The following is a 25585-nucleotide window of genomic DNA, read 5'->3' as shown; positions in this document are numbered from 1 at the left end:
AGGTAACAAGGGGAAAGTGAAAGGACGTTTGCTGTGTGAGAAAGAAACATCTCGGTAACAGCCAGCAAGACACCTGTGTTCATGATGGGGTGTGGCGAGTGCAGAGTTCTCACAAAGAAAGAAGTGATGTGATGGGAGGGAGGACAGTTGGGTAATTTATTGGGGAGGAAAAAAGTGGGCTGAACATTTCCTGGTTGAACAAGAGGATTGTGACATGACGTGCTTGTATTTTGGAGAGAAGGGTTTTGTGGGGACAGGCCTAGGAGTACGCTGTATGGCTGGGGAGTCAGCACAACAGAGAAACACAGAGAACCGGGCAGACCCCAAGGCCCAAGCTGGGGGAGAGGCTGCCCGCAAATTGGAACCCTGGAAGCTGGTTCTGTCCCTTAGCTGGGGCCTCAGACCTCACTTCATAGCCCAGTCCTGTTGATACAAGAATAAAAAACGTTGGGCATGAGAAGGGCTGTGTCCCAGGCTTTCGTTGAGCCCCTGGGATGTGCCCCACCAGATTTTGTTCTTTGACTTCATGCAGTAAAGAATTCAAGAGCAAGCCAGTGTTGAGTAAAGGTATATATATACAGACAGATACATTGAAATGCAAGAGAAACGTCACGAGGTGTGGGGGTTTCATGCACAGATTAGAAGTAGGTACACACCCCACAGACAGAAGGTCTGTCTTCTCCAAAGAGGGACAGAGAGTGGTGACCGCGAGGTGGCGCTGTGTTGCTTGTTTTCTTGGGCTTGGTGGTTTCATATGCTAATAAGTAGAAGGACCAGCCTTAGGGCAAGGGGCTAGGATTCCCAGGGAGTTGGCCATTTCCCACCCTTTGACCTTTTGTGGCTATCATTGGGACTGCCATGGTGCCTGGGGCATGTTATTCACAAGGTTACTATTACAATGGATGTTTACTGAATCTCAAGATCTGCTAGAAGTTAAATCTCTTCATCCTGAGCCTCAAGGCCTATTGGGGGTTGAATCCTTCACCATTTTGATGTCAATTGCTGCGGCCTTCCTTGAATGGCTGTGCTCTTCCCCCTTCCATCCTGTATCACTGTGATGACACAAAGACAGCAAAGGCCGGGCCCTAACCGTGCTCCTGCATTTAACGGCAGGAGGTGTGGTGTGGGCTTATGATGACTCTGAGTGGTGAGAAGGATGTTTCAGATTTTCCCACGTGAGACATGTGGACTTACCAGCAGCCTCCCCAGATTTATCTCACGGGCATTATCGCTTGTGTTGTTATGGAAACAAAAGGCCAGCCAAGAAATAAGAATCACACAGAGGGTTGGAGTACTGAGATTTATTACGCTGGCGGGCTCAGAGGGGTTTCTTTTCCAAAGCTCTGAGCACCTCCAAGACGTGCACATGAGGTTTTATAGGGTTAATTACAAGTATGGGGCTATTACACAATAAGGATCAAACAACAAAAAGCAAGGAATCAGTACACTGAAGCTTATCAATTTGGAACAGATCACGTTACTGACAACTGTTGACCTTGGATTTTCGGGTTAGCTTATTAGCCCAGTAAACTGACACTAAACTTCAGATTTACCAGGTAACCCAGCAAAACTTAGATCAGGAAACCGACACTTATCACACTTTGATTTGTGACTTAGCTTGTTAGCCCAGCTGTGGTTTTCCTTCAGTGTCACTTATCTTTTGAATTTTTCTTTTTTGCTTTTTTTTTTTAATATTTAATCCAAATTTAATATCAGGGTTCTTTGGGAAAGAAATTTCTCTTTTTCTTTTCTTTGGTGATCTTTTAGGGGCGCAGTTAATTAGATGTATTTACCTGTTAGTGGAAGCCCTGGGGCTTCAACCCAGGACCCCGTGCACGCTAAGCACACGCTCTACCACCCGCCCCATCATCATTTTCTTTTTGGTTTTGCTGCCAAGAATCCTACAGCTGAATTTCTAGTCAGCCTTAACACTTGCCCTGACTTCATGGAATCCATTTTTATGAGTTTACTTCCCCCTGGTTTCATTTAAGTATTGAATCTTCATTTTCTCTTCACTCTCAGTTTTGCCTTTTTGTTGTTATGGTTGTTAAGCTGTGTTTAACAGAATTGTTTAAATTCTCTTTTAGCAAGAGGCTGAATGTAAATAAATATGTAAGCAAACAGCACAATTAAATGCTTTTATACATTCTGAGCTGTTTAGTAGTAACTTAAAAACCGAATTGAATATTAAAGTGATAACATTTTAAAAATATTTTTTAATTTTTCATAAAAATATAGCTGATTTAAAATATGATATTAGTTTCAGGTGTACAATAGATGCTCCATTTATAGTTACAGTAAAACATTGTCTGTATTCCCTGTGTTGTAAGATACATCCCTCTAGCGTGTTTACATTACATGTTGCAGTTTGTATAAGAAAGTTGGGTAACGCAGAGTCTGGAACGTGGCTGTGTATGACTCAGGTTCACGCTCACCCTGCCTGTCAGAGCTCAGGCCTTCACTCCTTTCTGCAGGGGAGCGAGTGGAGGCAGCTCTCATCAGCGCTGTCACCACCCTCTGAGTGGCAGTGACAGCAGTGACTGTGTGTGGAAGTGCAAATTGTTTTTCCAAGAGCTTTATATGCGTTTCTGCATTTAATAATTAAAGCCCTTCTGTGAGGAAGCGTTTTAATGCATAATACATTTTATTTTGATATTGATAGATTTCAAACCTCTGGAAAATTTACAGTAGTACAATAAACGCTTAGATACAGTTCACCTTATAGGGCACTATTTGGCTTTCTGTGTCTGGCTTATTTTAGCATAAAATTTCAAGGTTCATCCATATTGTAGCCTGAATCAGTACTTTATTCTTTTTGTTTGATAATATCCTTTTCCATTTTTTTTGGTTTTAGTCTATTTAAAAATATTTTCATTGAAGTCTAGTCAGTTTATAATGTTGTGTCAGTTTCTTGTCTACAGCACAAGACTTCAGTTAAAAAGGGACATACCTGCATTCATTTTCATACTGTTTTTAAACATAAGTTACTATAAGATATTAAATATATTCTCCTGTGCTATACAGTATCAACTTGCTGTTTATTCTTTACATACTCAGTAACTGCAAATCTTGAACTCCCAATTTATTCCTTCCCACACCCTCCCCCCTCTGGTAACCACAGTTTGTTTTCTGTGACTCTGTGTCTGTTTCTGTTCTGTAGATAAGTTTATTTTTTTGTTTCTTTCTTTTTTTTTTTTAGATTCCACATGTCAGCAATCTCATGTGGTATTTTCCTTTCTCTTTCTGGCTTACTTCACTTAGAATGACATTCTCCATGTCCATTGATGTTGCTGCAAATGGCATTATTTTATTATTATTTTATGGCTGAATAGTAGTCTATTGGACAAATATGCTACAACCTCTTTATCCAGCCATCTGTCAGTGGACATTTCAGTTGTTTCCATGTCTTGCTATTGTAAATAGTGCTGCTGTGAACATTGGGGTGTAGGTGTCTTTTTTAATTAGGGTTCCTTCTGGATATATGCCCAGGAGTGGGATTGCTGTGTCATCTGGGAGGTCAAGGTTTTGTCTTTTGATGAACCTCTATACATTTTTCCACAATGGCTCCACCAAACTGCATTCCCACCACAGTGTAGGAGGGTTCCCAATTCTCCGCAGCCTCTCCAGTATTTATTGTCTGTGAACTTCTCAATGATGGCTATTCTGACTGGTGAGAGGTGATATTTGATTGCAGTTTTGATTTGCATTTCTCTGAGAATGATATTGAACATTTTTTCATGTGCCTACTGGCCATTTGTGCGTCTTCATTGGAGAAATGTTTCTTTAGGACTTCTGCCATTTTTTGAATTGAATTGTTTGTTTTTCTTTCTTATTAAGTGTAAAAGCTGTTTACATATTCTGGGAATTAAGCCCCTAGCAGTTTCATTTATTGCAAATATTTTCTCCCATTCCATAGGTTGGTTGTCTTTTTGTTTTGCTTACTGTTTCCTTAGCTGTGCAAAAGTTTGTAAGTTTAATTAGATCCCTCTTGTATATTTTTGGTTGTTTTTCTATTGCTTGAGTAGACTGCTCTAGGAAAACATTGCTGAGATGTATGTCACATGTTTTGCCTATGGTTGCTTCTAAGAGGTTTATAGTGTCTTGTCTACATGTTTAAGTCTTTAACACATTTTGTATTCATTTTTGTATATTCTGTGAGGGAGTAGTCTAACTTCAATGATTTACATGCAGCTGTTAAGTTTTCCCTACACCATTTGCTGAAGAGGCTGTCTTTACTCCATTGTATGTTCTCACCTCCTTTGTCAAAGTTTCAATGACCAAATGTTTGTGGGCCTATTCTTGGTAAATTTGTTTATCCGTTCATTGATGGATGGATATTGTTAGTAACTTTTGGCTACTCTGAATGATACTGCTATGAATATTGATGTGAAATTTTTTATGAGAATATGTTTTCATTCTGTTGGCTGTACATTTGCCCCGCCATATCTGTAGTTTCCGCTACATGAATCCAGATGGTTGATTGTAAAGGGACTCGAACATCCTTGGATTATGGTATCCAGGGTGTGGGGTTCCTGAAACCAACCCCCCAAGGATATTGAGAGATGACTCTATATGTAGGAGTGGAATTGCTGAGACATATAACTCTAAGCTTTTGAGGAAATACCAGACTTCTCCAAAGAAGCTGCAACATTGTTCCTTTCCCCTGGCCACATATGAGGTTTCTCTGCCTCCTGAACGACATTTGTTATTGTCCATGTTTTGGTTATAACCATCCTAGTGGGTGTAAAATGAGATCTCATTTTGTTTTTGACTTCCCTAGTGATGCTGAGCATCTTTTCATATGATTATTGGCCATTTGTATATCTATTTAAATTCGTGGTAAATTTAAAAATTGGGTGTATTTTTTTTGTATTGTTCAGTTGTAAGCAATCGTTATATATCCTGGATACTACTCTCTTATTAGATACATGCTTTGCAAAATTTTTCTTCTATTCTGCACATTGTCCTTTAACTATATTTTTTTAAACATTAAAACAATTTCTTTACAAGGGAGGTAGTAAGATGTAAAGATTTATTTTATTTTTTTGCAAAGCACGCACTCTCTGACTTGAGATACCCTTTTCCCCTGTCATTTCACTTTCTTGATGATGTCCTTTGTAAGAAAAAGGTTTTAGTTTTGATGAAGTCCAGTTTATCTGCTTTTTCCTTCTATCACTTGTGCTCTTGGTTTTGTATCTAGGAAACCAAAGCCTATCCTAGGCCCACAAAGATTTATACTGTGTCTTCTTTTAGAAAGTTTATAGGTTTAATTTTTACATTTCTGTCTGTGATCTATTTTGAATTAATTTTATTTGTTATATAAAATATGGGTGTTCAGATTCCAGATTGATTCTTTTGCCTACAGATACCCAGCTGTCCCTGAACCATTAGTTGAATAGACTATTCTTTCAATGGAGTGTTTTTGGCCCCCTAGTGGAAAAGTGTCTGTAAATGTAAGTTTTTCCCCGTGGGTTTTTATTGTGTCTTTTAGATTTATTTATCCAAACTTATGCCAGTATCATACTGACTTAGTACTATAGCATTTTAGTACACTTTAAAGTGAGTCCTCCAACTTTACTCTTCTTTTTCAAGGTTGTTTTTGCTGTCCTGGGCCCCTTGCACGTCCATGTGAATTTTGGGATCAGTTTTTCAATTTTGCATAGAAGTCAGCTGGAATTTTGATAGGGATTCCACTGAATATATAGTTCACTTTGAGGATTCTTAACATTTTTAATAATATTATCAATCATTCCATGAAAATGGGATGTCTTCCATATATGTAGATCTTTTAAAATTTATTCTGGTGATACTTCAAAAAGTTCAATGTACAAATCTTGTAAATTTTTGTTAAATGTATCTCTCACTTTATTTTTAATGCTGTTGTAAATGGAAAGGCTGAATTTCTTATGGGTGGGACTATGTATCAATCTTCTTATTTGTAGAATTCCTTCACAACAAATACCCTTGGAATATATTTGCTACATAAATCTATCCACAACTATTCCCCGCCCCGTGTTATAAGAAACCAAGACCCAAGGTAAGCTACTTGAAAACACCTATGTGGAAGTGAGAAATGAGACCCTTGGGTGGGTCTTTGTGCAGATGATACTGAGAGCTTATTCTGAATGGCTTCTTCTTAATTACTTTTAAACAACCCTTTCAGTGTATTTAGTCAGATACATTAAGATTATGCCCTTTTGATGTGCGGAGTAGCTAAGACTATAATTTTCAAATAAATTCTAGTGAGAGTGTTGTACTTGAAACCTAATTTGCATCAATCTTTGAAGATTTATGTTTCAGGAGCTTTGACTAAAGAACAACTGTCTTTATTCTATAATGAGAACTAAATGCTCAAGCAACATGTAAGAGTTTGAGCAAACTGCCCCTGCCCCGTAGTGCTGGGTGGCTGCAGCTGTAACTGGAGTCAGCACTTACCTCTCCCAGTATGCTTGTGCTGATCTGCTCAAAGTGGTTCGTCCAACAGTTTGTCAGTAGTCTGTTGGACAAAGTCATAAAACATTGATTGAAGGTTGCTAGAATGCAATATATTCTTATTAATAGTAAGTAAGCACATATTGAATGCTTACTGTATGATGGAATTGTCCCTCAGCCTCACATGAATATTATTTCTCTTTAAACCTCACATATTTCCTTGTTATTCTCACTTTACAGATAAGGAGACTGAGAATTAGGTCTTCTCTCTTTTGGGGGGAGCTCATTATTAATGATGGGCAGTTGTAAGGAAAGATATTGATTCATCATGAGAAAACATTTTTGTGAGAGTCAGCAATGAATAAGATGAACACTGAAGAAGGTGATCATTGTTCGAGTGAGACAAGCCCTGGGTTGTGCGGAGTCAGCATCCCTGTCCTAGACACGGCACGTGTAGAGCTGCGTGGTGGGTGAGGCGGCGCGGCCGTGCAGGGAAAGCGGATGCTGGGGCCTTAGGCTGTGCTCAGGCCTGGTTGGGCTTTCTCCTAAGGGGAGTGAACCATCATTGACAGATTTTAAGTAGGAGAGTGGGGTGCTCTCATAGTTCATATTTGTCTTCTAGAATGTTTGGAAACATTTAGAAGGCTTGGCAGGAGATGATGTGATGAGTCAGAGTAGGGTGGCTGCGAGGTGTAGCAGTGTCCAATTTTCAAGTTGTTTTCAGGCCCAGGCTTGTGGCTTAGTAGCCGTGTCAGTTTGAATGACGCACGCAAGGAAGTGAAACAATTTATCTAATCAATTGAAGCAGTGATGTACCCAATTCCCAGGACTATTGTGGAGATCCAGTGAGATACACTGTGCAGTGTGCAGCGTGGTCTCCAGCAGAGAGTCAGTGCTGAGTGAGTGCCAGTGAGTATCTGGTAGGTCAGTTGAGGGTAGTGGGACTCGGTGTCTGAGGATATCTGGTCCCTGAAGGAGGGGTCCATTCACATCTGTGAGTGATGGGCCTGAGTTGGGAGACGCAGGGAGACCTTACCCTCCGACCAGGGGCCCTGGTAAGGACAGCTATGGGAGGAACACCGTGAAGTCAGCTCTTTGCATGTGGAGTTGGAGCTGCCTTTGAGACAACTAACTGCAGTGTCACGAGCTTAAAGAGGAGATCTGGGCCCAGGTTGTGCATTTTCCTAAAATCTCAACTCCTAAGGACGCCGAAGTATTGATCACTGAACGTGAAGTCATACTTTAAAGGACAAACGAATAGTAGTATTATCTCTGTCATCAAAGCTCACGTCTATTTATTCATCACTCAGTTTGCTAATTGGGTACTTACAGAGCTCACTTCACCGTCCTCCCGTGGGCTCAGGCTCCACAGAAAAGAGCTGGTGAGACTCCATCTTTTCTAGAATAAGACACATTTAGCTTGTAGACTTCTGTACCTCGCCAGACTTAGGAAATTAGTTTGTTGGTTTAATTGTATTTTCTGTTGGCCATGTCCTGACAGGAGAGAAATTTTACCTCATGGTCATGTTTCGATTAACTGTTACTGAGAATTGCTGATCTGATACATAGTGTATGTATTATATTAACTTTGTAGAGTAGTTATCATTTTTCTGTCTTTGCCCTTTAATTTTGATTGCCCCTTCAGTGTTCTATTCTTTTTGGGGCCTTATTTCTTTTTAATTAAAAAATGTCTGTTAGCAGTTAAGAAAAAAAAAGCAAAGAAAAAATGCACATGAGAACTAAATTTAGAAAATGTCTAGTGTGTTTTCTGTCTCGGCAATGGAGGGTTCTAGAAACTCCTGAAAACCTTCATTACACAAGTTCCTTAAAATGCTGATTGAGAAATAAAACCTTCCTTCCTCATCTTTCAAGCTGCACAACTCATTGTCAAGAAAGTGAGGGAAAATTCTCAGAAGCCAAGACAAACGAGAAAGCAGGGTTTCTGAGAGATACGTGAGCGTTAGAAGCCGTGGTGTGCTGGTTGGCTCCTGAACTGATTTTCAGTTGCCTTGACAGGAGGGAAGGATGTGAGCCCCAGACCTCTCACACTAGGAGTTGGATGGGTGATCATATAATGGGCCAAGCCCATACTGAGAATCTTGCTTTAATAAAGGGTGAAATAGGAAAAAAAATATTCCTCAAGACAAGAAAGTAAGAAAAGTCAATTTTGTTGGAAGAGGGGAAAAATAACAAATCCAAAGTAAGGATATAGTTTAAAGCTGTTCTGGCATGAGAGTGACCACAAACTCCTGGCAGAAAAGCACAGCTACTCCTTGATTGATAAGTTGTGTTTTGAATGAATCAGTGAACAGCTATTCCGAAAAAGGCCTCCAGAGTCTTGTGGATCAAGATATTGGACAGCAAACACCTCTCTTCCAAGGCCTCATTCAAATAACCAGAAAGGTTTTAAAGGAAACTAACAATAATCTGAGTTGTATTTATTGACATTACTATATGCTAAGAATTCAGAGGTGACTATGGAGTTGTCTCCTCTTTTATGGACCTTATTTTCTCTTTGGGGAGAAAAATGACATAGTTGGGTATCTTGGTGGAGGGAGGTGTTAGTCTGTTGCAATTAGCCAGGAGAGGAGATTAAGAAAACAGTGAAGGGTGGGTGAAATTTTTAGCTGAGGACAGTCTTGTTCACTTGGCTTTTAATTGCAGGCTCAATGAGCTGTCACTGGAGGGACTAGATCTTACGGAGGATGGACTTAGCTCAGGCCTCTTTTGAATGGACAAGTGAACCTGGAAAAAGACAGTCAAATCTGTGCAGACATTAAAGTTCACTTGAACGTGCTGCATCCCTGAGCCAAAGATAGGACAAATATGCAGCAATTCTTGAGGACAGAAGAGTGGTTTTTAAGGTTCTCCAAGAATGAATCCCATGGAACCGAGATGGCCAGTTGTCAAACTGAGACTTTGTTCTTTGGACGGTGTACCCAGCAAGGGTATTGGCCTTTTATATGTTTCCATTTGTCTTTAATACATGTCTGTTGATGAGGACATGGGCACAAATGTTTGACACCTTGTCGAGGCGATTTTGGATACCTGCCTAGAAGCACGGGCACAGTTGTGGCTGCGTCATACATCTTGCAGCCCATCCCTTTCCCCGGCTCCGTGATCTCGGCAGAGTGGTTCCTTGTTGACCTGTCCGTTTCCTCTGTGACATCATAACCCATGAAAAGACCGGAGCATATTAACTTGGCTTTGTTAAACTCAAAGAAACAGATCAAATATGGAGTCAGATTTGTTCTTTCCTATTTCAGTAGTACCATGGAGATGGCAGTTTGGGCAGCTTTTTGTAGTGTCCTGGAGGCTTTCTCTCTCAGCTTCTGGGTGCCTCTATTGAAAACCCTTCATTGCTGTCTGGCCTGCTGGTAATGCACACTGCCTGTTTTGCCCTGAAGATGTGTTCTGTTTATAAACTCATCTCTACTCCTTGGAAAACAACTCAAGAAAAACTCAGTTGGTTTTCCACCAGCCATGGGCAGGGGTGAGGTAAACCGTGTTATTATTTCATAAAATAATAGTAATAATAGTAATAGTCATAGTAGTAGTACTTGTAGTAATAGTAATAATAATAATAATAATAATAATAATAATAATAATAATAATAATAATAATATTAATAGAAGTCTTAAAACAGGACAGAGCACATTGGAGAGAGTCAAAAAATGCTTTCTGGCTTAAATCAAAATTGATGACTAGTGATTCCATGGCTGCTGTATTTGCTAAGCTAATTACTCCTTTGCTCCATTACACATTTCTTTTATCTGAAAAAGAAATACAAGGAAATGGTTTAAAAAAAACTCAAACAGAGCACAAAAATACACAAGTGAAAGAAGTTTTCCCTCATCCTCTGTTTTTTCAGCCCTCTCTGGAGATGCCTCTGTTTACTATCCTTTGGGTTCTTTTCCAGATATGCTTTGCACATTCCCACCTATGTATGTAAATTCCTTTAAAATTTTAGTTATTTTTAACTTAAAGGTATTTAAATCCTCAAGTGGCTTCTGGCCGGGTAATATAACAGAACAAATCTGACTCCATATTAGTTCTGTTCCTTTGAATTTAACCCTGTGCTCTGTCACCTAGGCTTCATCTTGCTTGTAAAACAATGTTGCCTAGAGCCTGAAATAAACAGGAGACCCTATTCTGAAGGCTCTGACCTTTAAGGATATTTAACACTTTTTCATTCATTAAAAGATAGCAAATTGCAGAATAGAAATTAACGTTTCTTTTGTTGGAGGTTTACAGGGATCTGACCCACGCAGATAGCTGCAAGAACAAAGGATTCTAACAAGAAGGAATTCCTACACTAAGAAGTTTGCAACAACCAAGCACATAGGAAAGGAGCCTGAATTGTGACTTGGGGAGATGGTTTTCCAGGACATTAGTTTGCCATCTAGGTCTACAGAAACTTGCTATTCCATGCCCCAACATCTGGTCTCCCAACTTATTGGCCTGTCCTGCACTGAGGAGAATGAATTTGGACTTGGTAACACTCCTATCTACCTAGAAAGCTGGGCACTGGAGCTGAGTGTTATGGAAACAGGCCAGCCAAGAAAAAAGCACCAATCGGAGTGTTGGAGTACTCAGAATTATTATGCCGGTGGGCTCAGAGGGGCTTCGGCTCCGAAGTTTTGAGTACCTCCAAGACGTGCACATGAGGTTTTAAAGGCTTAATTACAAGTAAGGGGGGATTAGCCAATAAGGCTCAAAGAACAAAAAGCAAGGAATAAGTACACTGGAGCTTATCAATTTGTAACAGATTACATTACTGACACTTGTTGAGCTTGGAATTACGAGTTAGGTTGTTAGGCCAATAAACTGACACTAAACTTCAGATTTACGAGATAGCCCAGCAGAATTTAGATCAGTAAACTGACACTTATCACACTTAGATTTGTGACTTAGCTTGTTAGCCCAGCTGGACTTTTCCTTCACATGAGGACAGCTCTCCCACACCCAGGGAACTACTGTGAGCCCTTGATGTTTCCACTAGGGTGGGTATGGTTTACCCAGGAGGGATGGGGACTATGCACCAACACTCAGGCAGTCTGCTCTGTCTGGGTCTCTGATCTTGTACCATCCCGCTCCCCGCCAGCCCAACACCTGGGACAGTGGAGCTAAGGCAGAGATCCTGCCTGCCTGTTTCCCAGCGTGTAAAAGGGGAATATGTGCTCTTCCCAAGGTAGTTCTGAGCGACAACACCTGCGGGTGCTTGGTTCTCAGAGCAACAGAAAACCCAGCTCCGCATGGGGGCAACGGGTGTGATCTCCCTAGGGTTTCTGCAGAAGCATCAGACGGAGGGTTGGATCACGGTGGTAAAATTGAGCTGCGGGGCTTGAAGGGTAACAGAAGGGTACAGAGGCAGGTCTGCCGCCTAGGGGTGCCCCAGAGGTAAAGCTTTTTTTCTCCAACTCCGCTAAGACCCTCCCTTCTCCAGAGCCCTTCCTTCTCTCTGCTCATCCTGTCCATCTGTATCCCTCCAACTTTCCCGTCCTCTCCACCCGCTCCCATCTTCTCCCTCCCTCGCTGTCCCACCTTCTCTCACAGAACCCAGAGAGGATCGCTGGCCCTCCTGCGCATGCGCAGTCAGTGCCAAGTGGTCCGCTGGTTGGGAGCTCCATATCCGAGCCGGGGATCGGGCCCAAAGGCTTCTCAACTACGTCGCCCGGTAGGCCTTTTTTCCTGCCTGGGGCCGGGGCCTCTGACTGTGGAAGTGCAAGGTGGGGGGCTCCCAGGAAAGGGGTCAGGCGGCTGCGGGAGGGCGGTCCGCCTGTTACAGACCCCAAGGGCGCTAGTCAGCCCGTGTTCAGATGAATTGCTCAGGCCAGACCCCTCTGCCAGCGCCACCTGCCCCGGCGCCCCGGCCACAGTGTCCAGGGCCTGGTGTGCACCTGCCACCTCTCACCCAGCCGGGATCCCCTCAGTCCGCGGCTGGCGTCCCCTTCCCCTCTCCCTCCCGCTAGTCCTCTCCTCCCGGGCTACCTCTCCTCGTCCGCCGGCCCGTCCCCGCCCCTGGGCGGGCTGTGTCCCGGGCGGGCGGGGTCTGCGGACCCGGACGGGGGCGGGCGCCTGGGGCTGGGGCTGGGGCTGTCCTCCGAGCGAGGCTGCAGCCCGCGTCCCCCTCCCCGCTTTCCCTGCCCCGCGACCCCGGGGCTGCCCTGCTCTCCCTTTCCTGCTCCCTGAGGACCAGCTCTGTGGCGTGGGCGCTGCTACCTGGGCTGAAAGCCACTGGCTCTAAAGCCCAGCTTCTCCTGGTGGAGTTGGGAAAAGGGAGCGTCACTGCTAAGCGAGGTTCTGTCTCCCCCCTCCATGTTTCTGCCGCAGGTAAGTACCTTGAACACTTTCAGGTGTTATGATGGAGGTGCTTGTTGATGTCACGTGTTTTTATAGTGAGAGGGATTGCAGTGGTGAAAGCAGGGCTTGGTTCTGTTAAAAATGTGCTGAAGGCATGAGGTTGTGACATCCTCCTTCCTTCCCTCTCCCAGGGTGAAAGGAGTGATCCTCGATTTTCAAAAGATAGTTACAGTCCCTAACTAGCCCAGCCCAGCTAATGTGTGTTAACAGGAACAGCACCACCAGAGGCCTTGGAGACCCAGGGATATTGCAGTCCTAAAGTGCTCCTGGCATATTTTGGCTTGTTTAGGTTTTTTGTTTTTCTTAAATTGTGGGACAGACTAGTGTATAAACTGAAAAATAATTGTCAAGAAATAATTTTCATAGGACAGTTTTATTGTGATATAGTTCACACACCATGAATTCCATCCATTTAAATGGTACAATTCAGCAGCTTTTTGCATATTCACAGTGGTGCATGCATTATTATTCCAGAACGTTTTCATCACTTCAGAAAGAGCAGTGGAAATGAATGACCTATCCACCCCTCCCAAGTGGTGGTTCTAAAGAAATTTCTTGGCTATTCCTGACCATAAATTAACTTGTTATATTCCAAGAAAAATCTGGTAGGAATTCTAACCAGAATTGAAATGAATCTGTCTATCAAAACAGGAAGAATTTATACCTTTATGGCATAAACTTCTTCTACCCATGAATATATCTGGGACCCTATCTTTTCATCTGACCAGAGCCTGGCCCATGTGAAGTCCTCACTACATTTTGGGCTTGTGAATGATGAGATTCTATACATCGTTAGTTGCAACTGTAGCCTTTCACAGAAGAGAAAAGTAACCTCAGTGAAGCAAGTGACTCTCTGATGGTCAGAAAGAGTGACAGCCAGTGCTGGAGTGATCCAGTGGACTTGGTGTTTGCAGCTAGATTTCTCGACCACCTACAGTTAAGGGGATTAGAGAGTTCTTTTATTTTTTCTTAATGGCATTGCATTTATTTTTACTTATTTTTTAAAATTATTTTTTATTTAAGTGTAGTCAATTTACAATGTTAGTTTCAAGTGTACAGCAGAGATTCAGTTATAAACATATGCATATGTATATATATATATGTTTTAGATTGTTTTTAGTATAAATCACTACAAGAAATTGAATATAGTTCCCTGTGTTATATAGCAGGTCCTTGTCATTTATTTTATATTTACTAATTTGTATCTGTTAATCCCCCCTTTCCTGCCTGCTAAACACAGTTTGCTTTCTATGTCCATGAGTCCATTATTAGGAGCACCGTTTTTCCTAGTAATATATGCTCTTTTGCTGCTTTCAGTTTCAGTAATTCCATCTTATCTGTGGGCGCTTTTCTTCTGGTGGCCTTAATATGGTTTGCACACGTGGTAATAGAGATCTGTATTTGGGAGAACCCCAGGCCTCATGTAGTCCCTGGTACAGAGTGCCCACTGAATTGATGCTTGAACTGGGAAAAAAGCACAGTAAATGTTGGAATTTCCACTATGGTTGAGAATTCTATAACCTCTTTTGACAAACAATATTGGCTGCACCCATTCTGGGTAATTTGGTGGAAATTCATGTTATGGTGGTGAAGAGACGGGGCCTTGTATGCTTCTTCTCTTTCTGTTTTCTAACACTCATTCTCCTGGGCCTTCCAGATCCTCCCCTAGAAGTGCCAGGTCTGGCTTGGTGCTGCGCTGAGGCAATATTTGTTAATAAGGCCCTTTCCTCATCTCTTCTGAGCCTCCGGTTCTTTCTCTGCACAATGAGGGCTTAGACTAGATAAATACTTTTCAGTTTCTTTTAAAGCCATGTTTCCTTTGAGAAACAGAAAATGCAAATCTCTCCTCTCAAACCAACCCTTTAGATTTTGAAAAGTCCTCCAAGGAGTCACATAGCTCTTTGTGGAAAATGAATGTGATTGTGATTCCAGGTGACACAGAAAAGACTATTCAGAGATTGATTGCAGGGAGAGGGCAGGAAAGGGGCAGTATGTCACACTTTCTAGTGTGAGCACTGGAGCAGGGGCTTGGATTTAAATATGGTGTCTGACGTGGCCTCTCTCTAATCTTGTAGAATGTGATAAACTTCTCTACCTCAGTTTCTTGATGTGTCAAGTTGGGGTGATAATATTTTAAGGCTTTTGTGAAACATTATGCACATAAGCCATTTGTGTATGGGTAGAAACAAGACCTGCTAGGGATTCAGGGATTTGTTTAAAAAGAAAAATCTTGTCCATAGCACTCTGTCTGTGTGTATTTAGTAGTTCCTGAAGGGTGAGGGTGAGTCTAAAGTCCATCGTGGGACAGGTGGCCCATGATTCTCTGTGCCCCTGAATGCCCCCTCCTCCCCAGTCCTCTTCCTCAGTCCAGGATGAAGTTCCCTAGTAGATTTACTCAGAGGTCTTGTGAAAATGGCTATTCATTTTATTGTTTCACCAAGAAGGGCTGCCATCATGATCTCTGTGGTCAGGTTTTGAAGGGCTGCCATCATGATATCTGGTAAGAATTCTATGGAATTGGGTGTTTCTATTTAATGAAAAGAAAAAAATTACAAATAGAAAATTAGAACAAGGATGGTCACATGGGCTCTTGGAAGTGGACACCATTAGAATTTGGAGGGACTAGTGGGCTCAGTGGGAATGTTAACTGAGTGTATCTCATGGGCTGGGCATTGTCCTATTTGTACTGTGTGTTCCTTATTTGAGACAGTGAGCTCACCTAACCTCGAAAACCTCTTTAAAAAATTAGACTTTTTATTTTGAGATGTAATGTAGATTCCCATGTGGTAGTAAGAGATTATATGGAGAGGGCCTATGGACTCTTTGCCCAGTTTTCCTTAATGGTTCCATCTTGCAATATTGGGGTACAATTCATTACTGACTCACTAACAATTTGAGGTTTGTGTTATTGCCCTCATTTCTATCCACGATTAAATTGGGGCTTAGAGAAGCACACAGGCCTGCCCAGGTCACCCACATTGTTAGTGCAGAGTCGGGTGAACGTGGGCTTGGGATTTCCAGGAAGTATCAATATGATGGTCTTTGGCAGGGAGCAGCATTCACTTTGCTTGTTTATTCATTCATTCAAAAAACATTTATTGAGTAAATTCTGTGGGTCAGATGCTTTCTTAGGGTTATCTGATTCTTCAGCAGTACTGAGAAACAGGTAATGTTTATATTTTTTAAACTGAGAAAATTAGCTCTGAGAGGTTATAACTCCCCCAAAGGAAGAATAGCTCATAAAGGGGGGATAGTACATTTGTACAGTCACCACTTTCTATGCAGGTGGTACCCTAGGCATTTTACATTTGCAAACATCCGTAATCCAGATATATTCTTGAAAGGCAAGGAATTTTTTAATTGATGTATAGTCAAGTTTACAATGTTGTGTCAATTGCAAGGTGTTTTTTGACTTTTGAATTAAAAAATACTTTTTCAGGAGGGAAATTAGGTGTATTTATTTGTTTGATTTTTTAAAATGAGGTACTGGGGTTTGAACCCAGGACCTCGTACATGCTAAGCATGTGCTCCACCAATGAACAGTACCCTCTACCCCAAGGCAAGTTTTCTTATCCATTACTATGAAGCTAAGGGGTTCAAATAAATTGAATAGAATTCCAGATCTTTTGATCCTACTGTGGTCCTTTTCTTTATATTCTGCTGAAGGGGTTTGGGGAAAGCATATCCTTTGTTCATTTCTTTATTCAGCATTTTTGAGCAGTGACTTTATATCAGAGCCTTGCTAGGTGCTTGGAAATATAAAATAAGAAATGACACTTCTCTGCAGGGGCAGGAATCCTAGACCAAAAACTGGGTAATGTGATCCGAGCTACAGTAGCCATGTGCAGACTCTTAGGACAAACTGTACCCCTGGATTTGCTTTGGCTTCCCTTGCCTTCTGTCTGGTACACACCAGGTCACCGCAACCCAGATGGGCCCATAGCACACAGCAGAGTATGTACCTCGATCTCCTCTCCTGTCTCGGCAGGGCCTGCAACATGAGCATCCCTGACTACGTGCAGTGTGCTGAGGACCACCAGACTCTTCCCGTTGTAGTCCAAACCATGGAGATCATCTCAGAGGAGAATTTCTTTTGCATCTATCAGCTACTCACCTCGGTGAGCCATATCAGCCCATGTGGCTCCCAGTGGACACTCTGTATCCACTACAGGCACCGCTATGTGCCCGAGAATCGGTGGAGCGTCTTCCAGAAACACTGCAAGGTCGTGGGCCTTGTCACCATTACCGACTGTATCTCTGCCAAGGCCTTGGAGAAGCTCCACGTGCAGAGGAGCTGTATGGCACCTCGATAATGACTCTCAGCTCTTTGTCTTTGTACTGCATGTGGAGGAAGTCGAGCAGCCGCGCACCGACGTTGCCTTCAAATTTAGAGGACTGCAGGGTGGTGGAGAAGAGGATCGAGGACTTCACTGAGTCACTCTTCATCTTGCTCAAGTCCAAGTGGCTGGATGGTGGCCCCAAGAATTCTGGGGACAAGATCCCCCTCCCCTGCATCCCGTTTGAGAAGGAGGACTTCATGGGACTGGACACAGACAGCAGGTAAGTTTACCTGGAGGCCAGTCCACCCTGGCTTTGTGCCGGATTGCTTCCCTACATCCAGAAAGGGATCAGCAAGGAAGAAGTCTGTCTTGTAGCCAAGGGGGGATGGAGATGCAGCCCGCTGGTTTACAGACATTTCAAAGTGAATCCGCCTTTGTTTCAGAGAGATCCTTTTAGGGTTAGTGTGGACACTTACTCCCGCTTTACAGCCATGACCATGGTGGGACCCCTGGGGTTGCTGTCCAATAAAGTAGCCAAAGCCACTGATGCTAGGAGCACTGGGGAGGAGGCTGGACTCAGCTGAGGTGTGCTGTAGGTCAAATGCACATCAGACACTGAGGCTTGTCTAGTAAAACTATATAAACTATCTCTTTACTTCCTATATTGATTACATGTCAAAATGATAGTATTTTACATACAGTTGATTAAGTATGATCTGTTCTTAAAATTAGTTTCTAGTATTTTTTTTTGTTTGTTGGTTTGTTTCTTTGTTTACCATTTTAAACGTGGCAAATGGGAAACGTTATTTACATGGCTCTCATTTCATTTCTTTTGGGCAGCCTGTCCTGGGACAGTCTCATCCCTTTGCTTATAGATGAGATGCTGAACCCCGAGAGGCGGAACGAGGAGCTGGTTGAGCTGGGGCTGGAGCCGGTGTCTCCTGCCTCCCAGGCCCAGCACCTATTCTGCTCAGGCCCTCTCTTCTTGCCCGACAGCCTCCATGCCAAGTTAGGACATCAGAAACACCGCCAGGGACTTCCGAATGAACTCCTTATGCAGGGAAAGGTGTATCACGGTGTATGGGACAGAGCAGGGAAATGTTCATTCTCACTTTTTCCCTGTGATGAAGTCAACGGCCCCACATTGCCTCGGAAGTACAGACGAGCTCTTCTGGGCTGCCTACCCCCCCAACTTCAGCTCTGTTTCCCGGTGTATCTGTTGTGCTGTCCCTCAGGCAGAAGAGGGTGAGATGCCTTTTCCGAGACGTGGAAACCTTTGCTGGGGAGAGTGAGGGAAGCTGTGTTCCCCCGGCCTACGGCCTCTGTCCTTGAGTCTGGAGAGGGCTCATGGTGGTCCCACAGGTGACGGTCGGAGAACCTGGCACATGTTTCTGGGCCCGCTGTGAAGGAAGTGCTCTGTGACTCTTGAACTTAGCTAAGATCAGATCCTACTCTCTGGTTGTTGGTAAGTTGGAGGAGAAGATGCTAGAGAATTGATAAAAAGAATGTCTAGACCAGCCCTGTGAGTGAGAAGCACAGGGGACATGAGTCCCACCTGCGAGAGACAATGTAGCGGGCTCTGGATGAATTTTCTGTTCCTCCCAGACATACCTCTATGACTTAAGGAAGGGGAGAGGCATGCTGTAGCCATGATCTGTACTTGTCCTCTCAGGGCCCTGTGATCTACATGCCCGCACTCCCCATCTGCTTCTTAATATGAGCTGGCATGTATAGGAGTCTGGGCACTGCTGAGGGCATAGCTGCCAGCACCGTGCTACACCAAGACTGGCTCCATTCACCTCTCCTGTCAACACCTGCTGAGGCCCCAGGCATTAGTCAAGGTAGGTGCATCAGTGCAACATAAGCAGGGACCACTTCTCCCCCTGGACAGACTGGTGAGTGAGCAGTGGAAGCCTGGAGCCCTGCCCCAGCCCCCACGCCAGTGCCTCCTCTTTTGTCATAGGAGGCACTGGTGATATTTTTGCTCAACAAATGCTTGTCTCTGAGTCTGCAGCCCCACCAGAGAATGCCAGATTGTTTTTGTATTTTGAAGTCTGCCCTTGGGACTTGGCGGAGTATCCGGATGTGTAATTGGCCCACAGTGGTTGACACTGTCCCCATTGTTTACCCAGAACCTCGTGTACCAGGCATGGCTCCCAGTATCGAAATACAGCAGCGCATTAAACCTCCCTCCTTTTGGGTCTGTCTGTTCTGGTACCATAAGGGCTCAGCCAGCTTCTGAACGTCAGTGAGATAACGCGGCCAGTGAGCTCGGGTCAAGCATATTCTCCTCCAGTCACTTTTGCCCCATTGTTGCTTTTAGTATTCCACAGTCATTAATTATTTAAACAATTCTTTGGTACAGGAGCAGAGCCTAATTCTCTCCTGCTACTCTTGGTGGAAGTGAGTAAAACGATCCAGACTGAAATGCGACCACAATTTGTAGCTCAAAAGCTGCCTTGAAGCTTGTAGGTGGAATTTTGGTTAGGGGCGCTGACCACGTTGGGGTCCCCCGGCAGCGCCGCTCCCCTCAGTTCCCTGCTTTCCCTGGAGCAGGGGGTGAGGGTGGGTCTCACCATCCCCTTGTCCCTGGCCTCACACACTCACGTAAATTCTTGTACATGCTGTCAAAATCATTTTTGTTCTTGTGTGTTTCTAATTTTCTCTTGTTCCTCTTTTCCTTTTTCTTTATTCCTTTTTCAATTGTACTGCCCAGTGAGCATGTTGTTGCATCTGAAAATGTGGGCTGTGCACACCCTGCAATGGAAATAGCCAGATTGCCCTCCATACTGTCTTCATTGCTTTAAAAAGCAAAATCTTTATATCTGTCTTGATCCATGTATTATCCTAGTCATTTTGTATTTTCTAATATTTTGGAATATTTGCTTTGTTAGCACATTACCCACTGGTGTTAGATACCTGTTAAAATCCTTGCTTTGAGGGACCTGTTTGGTCCTCCTTTTATTTGGTGACAAATGCGCCCTTATTAAATTTGTTTGATTGTTTTGAAGAAGTAAGATGCGAATTGATTTAGTCGGCTGCTCAGGGATTCTTTTCATGGAGTATTTAAATTTGTAAGGTCAAACTCTGCAGCATTTTGCTCGATTCCTGCTTTTACACAAACGTGCTCGGCACGCGGTTCCTGGCTGTCGCTGTGTGACGTGCGTGACGGCGCTTCCTGGCCGGCGGTCACTGGTGAGGAAGTGGCCGCCACGGAGGTGACAGCTGCAGGGGACGCTGTTGGAGAAAGCGGTCACCGTTTGGTTCTTTAAATTTTTTTTTTTTTTGCATTCAACTTCCCCGTGTCATTTACTTTACTTTGCCTTCATAAAGGGGCAGAATTGGGTCTAAAATCCATGACACTATTTGTTCCCTTTACGAGGCTGGTTTTTCTGGGTATCAGGACAACATGACCTTCTCCTAAGTAGCTGGCTCACCTGGATCTGTTGGACACAGGGACAGCTAAAAGGGCCGTAGCTTCCTCTCTGCTCCAGCCAGTGGGCATTCAGAGCTGGGTCTGTGGTTTGCCTCAGCAGCCGTGCAGACCTCCCTGCCCCGGCCTTTACTTTTAACCCATGTTGGCAGTAAAGAGTTGAATCCGTTTCTGTTGCAGCTGACATCCACCACTGACAGCCGTGTCGTTAGTTTGTGGTAGTCAGTCTCCAACACCCCAGACAACCGTGAAGGAAGATGATTTGGCCGACCTAGGACCCTGGATTCTCACCCTCACCATGGTTCATCTCACCCGGTGGAAGGGTTTGGCCACCACCATCATGCTGACCATGAGGCCTTGTTTCTCCTTTCATGCTCTGGTCCAAATGTGGACACTTCATTTTTCACTGAATTTGTCTCGCTTGAGACAGGCCAGAATATCTGAATGAGTCCATCACATTCTGGGTGGGGAACAGAACAGAAGCAAGTGTCGCAAGTAGATGGAGTCTAGGCTGTCCGGGTTGGCAAATGCAGGCTGGGATCTGTGATGGCTGGGCTGTACACTGGACACAGGTCTTTCCCGTGGCTCCCGAGAGCCCAGGAGTTGGAGTGATAACAGCCTTGCGTGGGTTCCCCCATCCTCATCTGCTCACTGGCAAGTGTGTCTGCTAATTAGGAGCTCCCCCAGACCTCGGGCCCATCAAAGCTCAGACCACGGGAAAATCTTGAGTCCCTTCTCCTGGGCCTCCTGTGTGAGAATCCAGTGCCTTCTGAGGTGACCAGCGGCAGGAGATGCCTTCCCCTCCAGGGAGCACCCTACGGCGGACTGTTAGTGAACCATGCTGTGAGCTTGTGTGTTTCCGGCCATGGTCCCTGCAAAACCACACTTGAGATCAGCTTATTGGCGAAAATAACAGGACTGATTCCAGGGCAGGGCCGGGGGGAGGGAACAGTGGAAATTGAATGTGACCTGAGACAACTAGGTGGGTGCTGAGGCTGTTACTAAAATGGGGAGTCTGGGAGGTACCTGCCAGGAATCGAATTCCAGAGTAAATGGTGGACATGAGGCATTTTTAAGATGCCATTTTTCATCCAAGTTAGGACTTCAAAGAGGCACTCGGCTCTATGAGACTGGGGCTCAGGTGAAGGAGCTGGACTAGAGATACAAGTTGGGAGTCGTCATTCTTTGCTGGTGTTCACAGCCTTGCATGTGAATTAGATCATCTCGAGAGCTGCAGACTGAGGCTGAGGGAGGGGAGGGCTGTTCCTCGGTTGGAGGAAAGCCCAGACCATGCAGCTTTGGTGTGTCAGCCAGCGGCGTTTGTCATTTTCAGAGCAATCCCATTTATCCCTAAGGGGCCTGGGGGTCAGCAGGGCCAGCCAGAAAGAAATCCAAAGGGAGAGTCTTGGCCACGTGTGCGTCTTAGGAAGGTGCAGAGGCTGCAGGATACGGAAGGTTAGAATCCTCAGAAGCTGGAGTTGGAGTGGGGAGAAGGTATTCACAGTCACCTGTGAGGGAGGGAGGGAGGCCTAGGGAGTCCCCACCCTACCAGACTCGCTTTCCCATGAACAGGAGGCAGTCAGACAGAGGATCTGAGGTAAGAAGGATGGGCACTGGGAGGGGAGCCAACCTGGAGAATGGTGCTTGGAAAGTTCTGGAATAGTCTCCCTGAAAAATAGAGTTAAAAATACCCAGACTCTTAAGAATATTGTTAGTGACTTGGGAGGAGGCAGTTGTTTTTCTGGCTTCCTAAGTGTAAGTCATGTATCCAGGGATACACAGAAGATACGGGCAGTCTGTTCCGGGGGCTTGATCCTTACCAGGGGGATCAGTGCAAGTTTAAAGGGGCAGAAGGGCAGCGGAGGGAAATTAGCCAGGCCCCGTGTCAGGTAGCAGTCGGCCGCCCTACTTGCGTGTTTCATTCACATCCATGACTCCCAGGTGGGCGCTGACAGCCCCCTTTTGGGGATTGGGAAGCCTTCTCAGAGGGGTTAAGGAATTGGTTTGTTTAGCGGTTGATAAATGCTGTAGCAGGATTCAAGCAGAGCCTTGTCAGACTTCAAGGGCATGTTCTCTCTACTGTTTCCAGTACTTCCCTGTTATACCTGGAATGGTGAAGTGGGTCAGATTTGGAGCCTTTCAGAAAAAGTATCATTTAAGTGCCTCAGGACTGTTTCACAAAGCTCAGCGTTCTTTGATGGTTCTGAAGCATGCAGTGCTTTTCGCCCCACAGAGGTAACGTCTAACTCCATTGTCGATGATGTGGTTGCAAATGATATACAGGTGTAAAACCACACTTCGCAGCTTCTAAAGGGAAACTCTCCAATTCTCCCTTGGTCGGCTTTCTTCCACGGGGTGTAACTGTGCTGCAGCATAGGCCTGAGCTTCCGTATGGAGTGAGGATTTAATATACGATGTTAGCATAAAATGGTCAGATGAAGAAAACCGACATTGACAATTTATTTTTGGGTTTCATTAGTCAAGATATACTATCAGTTAATGGCCCATATAGCAAATGAAATTCAGTATAGGACATTGCATTTCTTCCTTTCTATTTAGAGTTCTCTTACCGAATAAGGTTGCCTGCTTTGGAACATCAGTTTCACCACCACGGCACCTATCAGTGTGTTGGTGTGATTGCATTTACAGAGTGAATCTAATCTGGTCTTCCTCAGCCCCAAACACTCCAGTGCAGAATCACGGGCTGTAGCCATCTGTTAGTCACGCAAATACTTCTAAAATTATATGATGCCAGAAAAGAAAGAAGAGAGAGAGAGAGAGATTGCCTTTATCAAAGTTCCTTTCAGTTCTAACTGCAAACTGTTGTTGAGCAGCTCTTGTTTCCTTTGGATATGAATATATACATTTCTTTGCATGTAACCTAGGTTTTGGACTAGAACACCAAGTTCTTGCTGTCCCCAAGCCACAAAAATAGTAGCCAAATTGGACCCGTGTGAAATAGTTTATACTTTTTTCTGAGAAAGTATCCTTGAATTTGGGACTTGGACTGTGATTTCTGCTTTTTGCTTCCCTCAACCGTCTTGTAATCTCTCACTCCTTCCCACGTGGTTCCCAAGTGTTCGTGGTCTCAAAGGAGCGGGCAAACACCCAGTTGGTCACCATGTACTGCTGCTATAAATAGAGACCAGACAAGACCTAAAGGACATTATCGGAGAGGAATTCCTGGAAGAAATGGGCTCTACATTCAGTTGTGAGGACAGAGTAAGAGTCAGCCAGGAGAAGGAGTCAAGAATGTGTCTCAGATCGCAGGTGCAGCCCGGGCAGAGGCCTGGAGGCTTTTGGCGTGGGCACCCGTGGAGAGTGCCCTGTGCGGTCCAGGGTGGAGGGAGCCCCTGCTGGGGAGGACACTGGAGAGAGTCCGGGATGTAGGGCTTTGGAAGAAGTTGAGTTTTACTAGAACTGACACAGTAGGCAGTGAAGGGTGTCAACAGAAGTGACCCTCAGGAAAGGTACTTCTGGTTTTGCTTCTGATATTCTACAGACCGAAGGATCGGGACGGGCGAGAGCAGGTATGTCTGTCCCTTTGAGACCCAACCGGTCATTCATTTATACATTACACGTGCACTTCTGTGAGTCTAGGGGAGAGAGCGTGTAGCCACATTAGTAAGCAAAATGTATTTGCTTCTTGAGAGCTTAGCATTGTCAGAAGTTGACTTAGCCTAGAATGTTCTAGGAAGAGAGGAACAAATTGTGGAGGTTGGAGGGAGGGAAGGCTTCCTTGGGAAACAGTCAAAATGAGACTGGAGCAAGTGGGAAGTAGGAGCAGGTCAGGGGCCCCTGTGGTCACTGGGGACCTGTGTACTTAGGTGAGGATGGGCGAGCAGGGTCTGGGGTGGGGCTAGAACTCTAACAGGGAGCCTCTAAAGGGTTTGAAGTGGGGGTTGATGTAATCAAATTTGTGATTTGGGAAGGCTGCTGTGGCTCTCTGTGTTTGTATAGCGGGGAAGAGGGGGTGGGTGCCACCAACTGGGGGATCATTAGAAGACCATTCACAGGCTGGGATATGGGCATCGGGGCTACTTGGGGATGGCAGGGGCAGTGTGGATGCCGGCTTTCCTTATTGGGGGACTTGTTAGCGGGCCGACCTAGAGGCATTTTGTGGCTGGAAGAAAACTGATGGAGGCCGCCAGGTGGATTTTCCTCTTCTCTCCTTCCCTGCCTAGTGTGATGATCTTAGCTCAGCCAACATTTGGAACAAAAGAGCTAATTTCCAGGGTTGCCCAGGACTTTGTAGAGCTCGTTCGAGTGAGATCTGATCGGATTTAGGTTTGTGTTCAGATCTGGATGTTCACTTAGCTAGAAACGTCCTGTCATTTCGATTTCCATAGGGGTTTTTTACTTCATAAAGATTGCTTTCTTGGTGAGCGGAAATTTAATACAGCTGTTGTCTTTTTCAAAAAAATCATATCATTTACGAACTTTAATATTCAAAAGAATAGGAATATATAAAATATTAAAGGAAGTCTTTGGTGTAGTTTCTTTGCTTTCTGAGCTAATGTGGAGTTAGAGCCTTTGCATTACTTAATAGCACATCCTTGTCAGTATTTAAAGAGCTGATAGTGGGCGCCCCAGGCCCCACCTCTCAAAGAATCGTTAAAGTTTGCTCTGAAATAGTGAGGTCATAAAGGTCTTGTTTTCAGAAATCAAACGGTTTATAATACGCAGCATAGCCACATTTATAAAATAATAATTAGTTCAAAATTAAGAAAGTGGAGGATAATTGATTTTTTAAAGCCTATACATAAACTTTCTTGTGCTAATGTTGCAACTGGAAATTTTGAAAAGAAAAATCCTACTGCAATATCATCTACGTGGAATACATATATGAGTTTTACGCTTGAAAAGTAACTGCGCAGTGGTTTTCAAAGTCAGGAGCATTCCAGCTCAGATACTGGCAGTGATGGTTGCTGGTTTTGAATGAAAGAGCCTAAATTTGCCTTCTTAGCTTTTTTATTTTTGTATTGAGAGGGTTGATTAGTGCTTTGCGAGCATGATTTTGGGGCAAATTGAGGGCAGATGTCATGTAAAAACAGTGAGATATTTCCATGCATTTTAT

At 44.1% G+C, this 25585-nt stretch overlaps 1 protein-coding gene across 1 annotated transcript in view; it reads left to right on the top strand.

Moving 5' to 3' along the window:
• Positions 1-25585, top strand: part of LOC140694223 (uncharacterized) — a 124184-nt gene that overhangs the window by 80346 nt on the left and 18253 nt on the right. Inside the window, exon 9 of the mRNA XM_072957592.1 lies at positions 16784-17355. Coding sequence (XP_072813693.1) covers positions 16784-17108 — 325 coding nt within the window. The 3' untranslated portion in view covers positions 17109-17355. The remainder of the gene's footprint in view (positions 1-16783; positions 17356-25585) is intronic.

This window comes from Vicugna pacos, unplaced genomic scaffold (genome assembly GCF_048564905.1).
Source record: "Vicugna pacos unplaced genomic scaffold, VicPac4 scaffold_20, whole genome shotgun sequence".
NCBI classification, from domain to species: Eukaryota; Metazoa; Chordata; class Mammalia; order Artiodactyla; family Camelidae; genus Vicugna; species Vicugna pacos.
This window is presented reverse-complemented; position numbering and strand designations above follow the sequence as displayed.